At 43.3% G+C, this 11,196-nt stretch overlaps 1 protein-coding gene across 1 annotated transcript in view; it reads left to right on the forward strand.

Annotated features, from left to right (window-relative positions):
* The first annotated feature begins 1,975 nt into the window (after nucleotides 1-1,975).
* Nucleotides 1,976-11,196, forward strand: part of LOC108674165 (nose resistant to fluoxetine protein 6-like) — an 11,934-nt gene continuing 2,713 nt past the window's right edge. The window contains exons 1-10 of the mRNA XM_018162074.2: nucleotides 1,976-2,230; nucleotides 2,428-2,690; nucleotides 3,117-3,423; nucleotides 3,713-3,791; nucleotides 4,781-4,881; nucleotides 6,112-6,173; nucleotides 6,531-6,642; nucleotides 6,786-6,870; nucleotides 7,768-8,075; nucleotides 9,089-9,257. Coding sequence (XP_018017563.1) covers nucleotides 2,121-2,230; nucleotides 2,428-2,690; nucleotides 3,117-3,423; nucleotides 3,713-3,791; nucleotides 4,781-4,881; nucleotides 6,112-6,173; nucleotides 6,531-6,642; nucleotides 6,786-6,870; nucleotides 7,768-8,075; nucleotides 9,089-9,257 — 1,596 coding nt within the window. The 5' untranslated portion in view covers nucleotides 1,976-2,120. The remainder of the gene's footprint in view (nucleotides 2,231-2,427; nucleotides 2,691-3,116; nucleotides 3,424-3,712; nucleotides 3,792-4,780; nucleotides 4,882-6,111; nucleotides 6,174-6,530; nucleotides 6,643-6,785; nucleotides 6,871-7,767; nucleotides 8,076-9,088; nucleotides 9,258-11,196) is intronic.

Consider the following 11,196-nt stretch of genomic DNA (forward strand, 5'->3'; position numbering starts at 1 on the left):
TATTATTTAGAAGAATTATTTTTCTACTTGCGAGAATAAGTGTTGCTTCTGAGATTTTCCTTCCTTTGCGAAGGATAATGGGTTGAAGTTCTGCTGTTGTAGCTATATATAGTCATGGACAAAACTTAATTTTTTTAATAAAAAGGCATCGCAGAATTCACGAAGTTTCAAAGTCCAATACAAGTTTTTCATCGAGTTTTGACCGTGGATAGCATAAACACGGAGTGAATATATTCGCCTTACCTTCGCGTGTATGCTAACTGAGTACTGATGAAGCTAAAGTCCAATCATCATTCCCCCTAAATTGCAGAGCTATTGATGCTCAGAATAATTTAGCATCTCTGGCAAGTTCGTGTGAAGACAGAATTCTTCCAAATAATAGCAATGGTGTATAATTGGTAAAATAACTTGCTCAATTTGGCTAACATGATTTTGCCGTATTGATCAGCCACTCTTTACGCCTCCATGTGTTGCATGAACTTCATACGTCCCACCTGTTGCAGTTATAATAATAATTGTTATATTATTGATGATACACTTAAATGTTCAATTATAGTACCTCCTGCACAGCTCGACTCTGTCGGTACTCGTAATATATTTATATGTAATGCAAATTATTTACAATGAAAAGACTCGTTGCGTTAACGCTATCAGAAACTCTATCTTACCATGCTCATTATTTCAGAAGAATGTATTGAAGAAAATTTACCCCTATAATTTTATAGAAAATGGTCTGCATCTCCCTACGCCATCACCAGTACCAGGTTGCTGGTGTCACCAGTACCAGGTTGCTGGTGTCATCAGTATCAGGTTGCTGGTGTCACCAGTATCAGGTTGCTGGTGTCACCAGTACCAGGTTGCTGGTGTCACCAGTTACATTTATAACTGTCGTACAGTTGAGTAGAAAAACAAATTACCTGATTAACGCTGTAGGTATTGTTAATGCATCACAAACACACACTAATATATTTATGTTCCTTTTTTCAGAGCATTGAAAAATCGATTACTGATCTTATAGTTAATAATAATTATGTTATTCATGCTGATTGGTTGGAGATTCCGTGCACCAGTCCACTTTCACATGAGCGCTTCATTTTTTCAGTGATTTTCCTGGCTCGTAATCTTGCACTTGTATATCAGAATAATATCAACACACACTCCTATTTATGGGACAAAATAATATTATCTTGATAGGAAAGATAACGAAATGGTCATCCAACAACGCACGCGTGTGAAGAGCCTTCAGCTGATGTGCTTATTAACTTGACCTTGGTTAACTGTAAACAACCTCGTGTAAACAAACACTAACTGTCTGAGCTGTGAGGTGGACAGACGCTAAATGCACCTCAACATCACTCATGCTAGGACTGTACTTCACTAACTACTGTAATCACTAAATGTTAGGACTCCGAGGTGCAGAGACGTGAACTGTACATATAGTCATACTGTGGACTGTACTTCCCTACCCACTGTAATCATTGTACTTAAAGATTGTTATTTTCACTGTAATGTGTATATTGTTTATCCATTACGCATCCATAAAATGTGAACGGTTTGAAAGAGATTTCGTTAGTACGAATACATATGAGTAGAGCTGCGTTAGATGAGTATCACATTCATCTACTCATATTAATATTCTCAATACTATTCCTTACATTATCCACTGTGAATGTAAAGCACGATTTGTAAAACACGTCGCAAGCTGATTGAGAAGGATTTTTAACCTTTCCATTAATGTATTTTATCGTTAATTAAAATTAATTAGACAGAGTCGAAAGGTCTGAGAAGGACATTACTGGGAAAATGCAACGTTATTATACAAGAACTAAATTGCGTTTTATTGTCGCTTAATTTTTGTCCATCTATTTCATGTTCGTGAAATAATCCTTGTTTCTATGATCTCTAAAATTCATATCGTCGATACACTTTAATATTCTTAAAATATCGAAAATTTATATATTCTCAGGAACATTGATGACTTCACAATCCTGAGATACTTAATTAGGAGCTCGTCGGGAATGTGGCTGCATGGACGCTACTCGTCTGTATCGCTCACTGAAGCAACACAATAAGTTTGCAGTATTACACTTCAATCAAAAACTTAATCCGAAGACAGAAAGATGCAAGTCTTCTTCCTATCTCTGTTGTTTGAGGTCGTCGTGGCCCTAAACGTCGATCGAAATAATGACAACTCGCCGTCTACGCGAGAATTTAAACTCGCACGTGAAAGGTATGATTAATAAACAACCGATAATAATTTCGGTTTTCCCTGCTTTTCTAAATTTTGGTTGAAAATGTATAATGGATGAGCATTATAATATTTAAACAATGGTTTATAATTATAATTTGTTAGACGTTAGAAATGGTTTTTGGAGGCCGTGATGCCTGGCACGACTAACCTAACTGTACACATTGTTTCTGCGGCAGCGAACACACCCCGGGACAAGACGGAACATTCAGCGCGAGATCGTTCATAATGAACCAAGGCAACATCAGAGAAACATTCAACAAAATATACGCGTATTACCTCCCTATCCCCAAGAGCCTCTACCCTGACCACGGGCCGTTCAAACCTGCAACGAACCTGTCGCGCGAGTGTGCGCGTGACGTCATCACGATACACTCGGCGTTCCAAGGGTCAGGAGGAGCGTTGAGTCCTGGACACGACCGTCAAGTTTGGCCAGCAAAACGTTCGTTTTATTTTAATACGAAAATTATTTGCATTCATGTAATCAAATAAATTGTTGAGCTTTTGCATCTAGTTGCGATGTGGAAGTAACCAATATATTGGTTTCCAAACAAATTGTCTATGAGGGACACCGTTTTATGTTAGGAGGGACAGCGTTTTACGGACACAGCCAAGTGGCCGTTGGTGTGCATTTCACGCGTTGCCATTCACTGTGATTCACACTCAGAGAAATGAGTGGGACTTTGTCCGAATAGCGATGCGCTTTTGGCCTTGTCTGGGGCATCCTGACACATTTCAGCCCTGCGATTTACGTACTAGTCCTAGTTCGCTCGCTTCTCATGCTGTTGGTATTAGGGGTCGCTATTTGGGCGAAATGATCTAATCTTTTTTTTTTGCATTCGCAATTCATTGACACAATTTACTGCAGTAATGGACTCGTGGGGCAAGGGAGAGGATGGCATCTTCAGCGGCAATGCTCGCTGGCTGGGCTTCATTGACCAGTGCTTGGCCACGATCGGCGTCTCTCAAGACGTCGTCGTCGACGCCACCACCGACGTCGGTCAGGACGTCTTTATCGGCGTCAAGACCACCACCGACGTCGGTCAGGACGTCTTCGTCGGCGTCAGGACAACCACCGACGTCGGTCAGGAAGTAACCACCGACGTCTCCACAGACGTAACCGTCAACGTGACGTTCAGAGGGCAGTACTGCCTCGTCACGGCGCTGCCTTCCAAGTAACTCCAACTGAAAGCCAATGAATATAATTTAGGTTTCAGTTTTAGGATATTTTATCAAAGAGAATTTTTTTGCATTATGAAAAAAACTCTAGATTCAATGAAAATTTTTATTTAAATCCGGAAAATTCTACTTGATTAGTAAGATGAAATTTCACGTTAAAACGATTATAATTTTCACGAATAATAGTTTCATGGTTCTAATAATAAAGTTAGGTTACACCTACAAGTTTAATACTTGCAATAGAAAACTAAAGTTACTCTTCGCACTTCTTGTTGCGTCGCGTAGGGCGTCGCTGGTGAAGGGGATCCTTCCGCTGCAGTACGCGACCTGCATCCCATCGACCTGCACCGAGCGCGAGTATCAGGTTAGCGGCCTGCATCTCTTCATCCCCAGCCCGACCACTTCACTACTATACTAGTACTACACGAAATCAGCTTACGCAATAGCTCATGTCTTTTGGTCCTGTTATGCCAGTCCATTTGTCAATACGCCCTACATAGACAGTCTGCCACTTCACAGTTTCTCCGGGAGCGCAGCCGTGCACCACAAATTTTGTACACCAATAAGCCCTGAATCGAACGCCTTGGATCTCTCCGGACATCCACCAATCAGCCGTGAATGGAACCTTCTATCCGTAACCGATCCTTGACATCCTTCTGCTTTGAATATTTTGAGCTCTACACCCCCCAGACACGAGGTCGAATAGCCTACGGTCGAATGGCCGTCCGCCACTGAACGTTGCGTAGAAGCTTCCCGTTTCTCCTACCACTTCAACTTCCATGATTCCATCTACTACCCTTGCAAACTTCAAGCAACCCCTGGGCTTCTGCCCAGGAGTCGCTACACTCATCTGAGCTTTATTCTAGGTTTGCTGAGCCTCCGTTTCGAAGTCAGCTTCTGGTCAGAACATCCTTTCCAACTTTAAGATGTCCTGATACTGTGACAAAGGTTGGCCGAAGCCAACTCACACCGAGCCTGCAAGCTGCTTAGAGTCTGCGCTTCAAGCCCCACCGAAGTTAACATTAGCGGCTGATTTACGTGCTCCCGAGTCCTAGGCGGCACTTAGGCCTATTGGTCGGGCCTGCCAGCAATTCTTGTTAGAGTTTAGTTTCAGGCCTGCAAGTATGGTCATCTGACAATACATTCTTGACGCAAGATCAGTCTGATTGGATCTACTCGCATAATTGTTAATGCTGTATTGGTCATGACAGGGTGCCACATATGACGCGTTAAATCGTACCTTATAACGCGTTCCAGCATGCCACATAACGTGTTCTAACGTGCCTAATGACGTGTTCCAGCGTGCCACATAACGTATTCCAAAGTGCCGCATAACGAGATCCAACGTCACAGGAGAGCCTGGCCGTGCAGCTGCCAACCTACCAGGATGCCAGTGCCCGCTGCCAGCAGTACGATGATCAGGACGACGATAGTACTTGGCACATTGCTGGCAGGTGTGCAGATTAATGAGATTATTTTCTGACAGTCACTGTTTTTGAAATTATGGGAGCAGACGCAGTTAGATAGTTTAACAGGTTGACTTTGAAGCTAGTGCAATTGTGAGAGACAAGCGATAAGGTGCTTGTACACAGGGACAGTACTGGCGGCTATTAGATCAGAAAGATGCCAAATGTCTGCTTCTTGGTGTCTATCCCGCAAATAAGCTTAGACATGAGACAAGTTTACGGTGCCGCCGCGCCGGTATCTAGTCGTTACCGGCACGGCGGCACCTTAAACTTGCCTCGTGTCTAATCATACTTGAGGGATAAGGTACCTGTACACAGGGATGGTACTAGCCGCTAGTTCATCCGCCGCTTGAACTGTCCACGCTACTAGCCTCGTGTATAGGGGTTCAGCCGCTTCAGAGGCATGCGCCGGCAAGTGCCCGAGACGCGATCGAGAAGGACAACGATGTGTCGATTTCTGCGCTGAAGAAGTGGCTAGTAGCGCTGATGCAGCCATGATGAGAGCATTTATGCCACTCTTGTGAAGTATCTTGGGTCAAGTGAATCATGGCTTGTTTAAACGATAATGTTTCTAAGAAGAACCCAACAAAGTGGATGCCAGACGATATTCAATTATTCTTTGAAATATTCCAAAATATGAATTAAAGTATAATGTTTGCCATGATGGTTACTCCGACCAAATGAAGAGAGAAACGAGTATTTTGAAACGGAAAGAAGACCTTATTAGTCAGGGTTTAGTTGTTCCCGACGCTGCATTTTTAATGGCTAGAATAAAGAGTATAAAAACGACGTACAGACTCGGGTTGTTGAAGGTAATCCCACTATCCATCTTCGCAGACCTCACTCGACGGCTTCTAACGACGCACTGGCGGGTGCGAACGAGAAGATAGCGGCACTGTATACTCTCCTTGTGTAAAGGCTTAATAGCCGGATAGTAACCAAGCGACCGACTATTACTACTAGCCGTCTGCACTATCCCCGTGTACAAGCACCAATAGACACCAAGTGGCAGACATTTGGCACTTTTCTGATCTACTTGCCGCCAGTACTGTCCCCGTGTACAAGCACCTTTAGTTTCTGGCAGGCGATTATAGTTTCTGGTGTTACTCGCAATTTGTATTGTTGCTATAAGAATATAAGCTTATTTTGGCAGTAATTCGCGTTTGTGCTGGCAGATTTAGGCGTCAGGCTGGCAGTATTAATGCAGTATCGTTGCAGTGCGGTGCTGCTGATGATGATCCTGCCGGTGGTGGCTGCCACCGTCGCCCACCTCAGCACAAGTGAGACAAAAAGGGCAGCTGAAGGGTCAACACTTAAAGAAATAATTATCCACATATGATGTCACTTCAACTCAGCGCAGCCATGCAATAATAACGCATTTGTCCACGTAGGAACTCAGGGCAGGCAAAAAGTGATAACGCATTTATGAACGGAGGGGATCAGCGCATGCATGAAGTATTTTACGTCAATTAGACTTCGGCTCTTTTCTAGGGCGCTACATGAGTAAAATCCAGTAAATAAAAGCACTGCATTGGGCGTGCTGTGCTGTGGGCTGACAAGTTAAAACATGTAATAAATGATTTTCTGGACGTCGCCGTGTTACCGCGACATAACATCGAATATGATTTAATTTGCAGAACGCTTGCCCGCTTGCGTGAAGGCGTTCTCCCTGAAGGAGAACCTGAAGAAGCTGGCGGAAACCGCGAACATTTCTACGCGTAGAGAGAAAAGTGCGATGTGTGGCATCAGGTGAGCTGTGCTCTTAGATACTTAACTCTTTATCTAATCTATGCGCTCTCTACATCTACTCTGCATCTGCTCCAAATCGTGTCTCTGCGTTGAGCTAAATCTCAATCTCTCTATTTCTCCGTAATTTACAGTTTCCTGTGCAGGGTGCTGTCTATAGCGTGGGTCATTTTCGGACATCACTACATCTTCATACCCTACGTGGCCCCCAACCCACTCATGATACCCGCAGTAAGCTGCCCACCACAAGGTGCATTCCTGAGACCGGCCCAGCCCGATTTTTCACTTATATTCATATTTCCTTCCTTGGGCATGCATTCTAAAATGCATGTATAGGCCTATGAAGTTAAGTGATTAAATTAACAGCGCTGGAAATCCACAACCACCACTCGAGCATTCTCGCACTTGATCAAGAAATTCAGCATCAGGCCCAAACTCCCTCTAAAACAAAATTGGCCAGACCTAACTTAGCCTATCCTCATTAAGGACGGAAAGTTGGAGAGACGGACCATGTGATCAGGTAGAACCAGAAATTGGCTACGGGAAGGAGGAGAGTCGATGTAGCATGATTTGGTAAGGCCAGATGCAGGACTGCCTTCTAGGCTACTAGGAACAAGCATGCTTAAGCGGTGGCTGTGGATTTACAGCGCTTTTGGCTTTAACCCTCTACCGCCGTATGTCACTCTCCGGGAACATACAATCATGCGTAACCTACTATTTGTAGCAACCTGAGGACATTTGTACGCAACAGAAAACATTTTAAAGTTGTCGTACGTGGAGGCAACCATCAGTGCAAGTCATTTTACGCTTACTAGAACGTATTCTATTTGGAAAGTAGGCTTGTGACAATGCTGCTCCTGTTACTCATGTCATGCGGGTAGAGGGTTAAGAATTGTAGAACTGGTCTGACTGACAGCGTTCCGGCGTAGTCTCCGGCTTCTTGCTCTGAGGTGAGGATATCTACTGCATGCTAATGCAGTACGTTAGCTCAAGGGTTAATTTAAAATATTGTTATATTGTGTCCCTCGGCTGTTCCACCGTCACTATTGACACCTAACATATGTCTGCTCCGTTATTTGCTAGCAATGCCGTATGGTGATGACATTTTTGCATAGTGAACGCTTTCAGATGACGGAGCCTTGGACATTCCAAATGGTGTGGGGAGCAACCTTTGCTGTGGACACTTTTTTCACTCTCAGTGGCCTGCTCACCACCATGGCCATCATGAAGACAAACTTCTGCCTGCGTCCAAGTGAATCCCTACAGGAAACTAAGCCTCACTTGGAGCACGGGCGGCGTGATACTACCATAAGCAATGCAGGAGGAAGTTCCTCAGCGCGCACTATAGTCCGCGCCATCAGGCGGCAGGGCGCGGCATCCACCGCACTCGTGTTCGGACGAACATACGTCAGTTACGTCGCCCACCGCCTTCTAAGGTGCTTTTGCGCAATTTAACATCATTAGGCAAGCAATTCATATTTTTTCTACAGTTATTTTGTCCTTATACCATAGGTAATAGCCATTTACGCCTCTATGATACATTCTTGTCGAATTTGACTATCATTGTCATGCCTAAATATGTTGCAAATGTTAAAAATAACTATTTCTAATCTCTTTTCTGAACTCTCTCTAAATTCGCACCCTGCAGCTAGGGCATAAGACTTCGGAATCTAGATCGAGACACTCAAGTTAGTTCTAAATAAACCACGGTGATTTGCACCACAGCATTCAGGCATGTCCCTCTGAAAACTTTATGCTTTTCAACGTTGTTTGGATCAAATAATGGTGCTTGACAACTCAGAAGAACCTTGAATTTCTAGTAAAAAAGTGCCTCGGATTTCTTACCCGCTCTTATCAGCCATGAATTACCTACCCTAATCGGCCGCGCTTTGCCCACCCAAACGGGGCTGCCACATATGACGCGTTATATCGTGCCTCATAACGCGTTCCAGCATGCCACATAACGTGTTCTAACGTGCCTCACAACGTGATAAAGTGTTTCAGAATGCATAACGTATTATAAAGTGATAAAGTGTAAAAGAATAGAAGTGTCGGCAATGAAGAAATAGGCCCATGGCCTGTTGCCGTAATATAATACGCAGTAATGTCGTCTGACATTACTGCGGGATTACATTATTACATACCCAGTAACCGGGATTATTGAACACGAATTGCCCACCAAAATCTGCCTCGACTTGCCCACCCAAACATACCTTGACTTGCCCACTATAATCAGCTGTGACTTGCCCACCCAAACATACCGCGACTTTTCCACCCTAATCAGCTTCGACTTGCTCTCTCTAACCAGCCGTGACTGCCCACCCAAACATACCTCGACTTGTCCACGCTAATCATACGTGACTTGTCCATCCTAATCTGATTGAAATTATCCCCCTTTATCTGCTACAGCTTTTCTGCGCTCAGTTAGGAAGTTTTTTTTTTTTTACAGAATAACGCCGACTCTGCTGCTCGTCATCATGTACTGCGCTGGGCCTTCACTTTATTTCGTCCATGGACCTTACCGCAAAACATATCAAGATTTTTACCTAACAAACTGCCGTAAAAATTGGTGGGTGGACCTCACCTTCGCATCGAACTTCCTGACTGAAAAGCATTCGGTGGGGGTCTTCTGTAAACATAAATAATCTTCCTTTTAAGAGTTAAACATGATATGTCTCTATAAAATCTCTACTGCTTATACTCTTACAAATCTTCATGTTTGCATTCTAATGCATTTCGAAATAACTAACTCTGAGAATTCACGACTAATTTTTTATTCACGACTACTCCATCACGTGTAGCTGAATATTATATTTTGTCAGAGGTCACGAGCAAAGCTTATGACAGGCCGATAAATAACGTTTATACTTCGACTGGCAAACAGGACCAACAAGCAGACAAAGAGAAATGTCAGCTGAGCAGGTTTTAGTCATTGACAGTCGACTCATGTCAAACGTTGGTTATGATGTACATTGGTTATGATGACGTGCATGGCAAAATTATGAATTATGTCGAACTGCAGGGTGCATCAGAGAGACTTACTTTTTTAGTTTGTCGAAATGTAAGAAGTGGAGGTAAGAGGCTGGAAGTGTGAACCTCAAATTTTTTTCCCGCCGCTGACAGTTACGAGGATGCAGCGTACGCGAGAGAGGCGCGCGTTCTCTATCGGAGAGTACTTTAAATTTGACCAAATAATTTAGATTTTCTTATTCCGTTGTTCTCTTCAGGATTTCGTTACCGCGGCTTCTTCCAATATATCTATATAAAAATTTGAAGGAAAAATTAGTGAGGTGAATTGTCTGTGGACCATTTAATCTGACCGACATCTCTTTAAATTTCAATATTTTTAACACTCAAAAAGTAGATCTCTCTGACGCAGCCTGCACCCAAGTCAAGGAATTTGCTGTTTATACAGGAAATTAATACAACCATTAGATCATGATTCTAAACTCTCTCATGCGGCACGTAGCTTTACAAAATGAAGTCTATTTGTACGCGTCATGTGGCGCACTTATACAAAATCTTTTTACTAGTCACTAGTATTGATGAATAACCACTATTATTTCTTCTTTTTACAATTTACTGGTCAAAGCGTGCAGGTTGCCAAACTCCATAGCGTGGGGCCTGCCAGTATTGACCACCATAGCCGAAATTGCTAGCGAAAGCTCCCGCGAATTAGCAGATAGAGAACGTAGGAAGTGCAACCTTGTTTGGTTCGGCATTCCCGAAAGCACGGCATCTGAGACGAACGAACGAGTGATGGCCGACAATAAGTATGTGGCAGACTGCTGTAGTAAAGCACTAAGCACACCGGTTGATATTGCATCGTGCAAGAGGTTGCGCTCCAAGAATGCTGTTGTTAACGCCTGCAGACCTCTATTGGTGACTGTGAAGGATCCGGACCAGGTTTGGAGCGTGCTGAAAGCAGCGAAAAAATTAGCAGCAACTGTTGAATTCAAGTCTGTTTTTGTTAAGAAGGATTCCATCCCTTTAGAGAGGGCGGATTTCCGCCGCGAGAAATGGCAGGAGCGAAACAGACGCAGAAGCACGGAAAATCAAGTCAACAACATTCAAGATCTCACGAGGGCTCCGACCGCTCGCCGACAGTCGGGGGAAATGGAAGACAATTAAATAGTGGAAATCATGTATATAAATCTAGTTCTGTAAATAATGTAAAAAGTTTACTCGTACATCAAGATGGAAGTGTGCAAAAAGTTTTGAAATGTTTCTACACGAACTCTGATTCCGTTTTGAACAAAAGAAATGAACTGTTAACTGTGATCGGAAACGAGTGTATAGACATTATTTGTATTACAGAAACACTCCCTAAAAATCACGGGGGGAAAATATTACCAGTTGAATTTCAGTTGCCAGGTTTTGATTGCTTTCATAATTTGAACGAAGAGCAGTGTAGTAGAGGTGTAGCTCTGTGGGTTAGAACCTTTTATGGGGCCCAACAAGTTAAGTTATCAGCAGAGCACCAATCAGCTAGAGAATCAGTGTGGTGTGAGCTTTCTTTAAAAAGCAGGGATAGCCTCCTTATAGGTGTCCTGTATC

This window comes from Hyalella azteca, unplaced genomic scaffold, assembly GCF_000764305.2.
Source record: "Hyalella azteca isolate HAZT.00-mixed unplaced genomic scaffold, Hazt_2.0.2 contig3199, whole genome shotgun sequence".
Classification (NCBI taxonomy): domain Eukaryota; kingdom Metazoa; phylum Arthropoda; class Malacostraca; order Amphipoda; family Hyalellidae; genus Hyalella; species Hyalella azteca.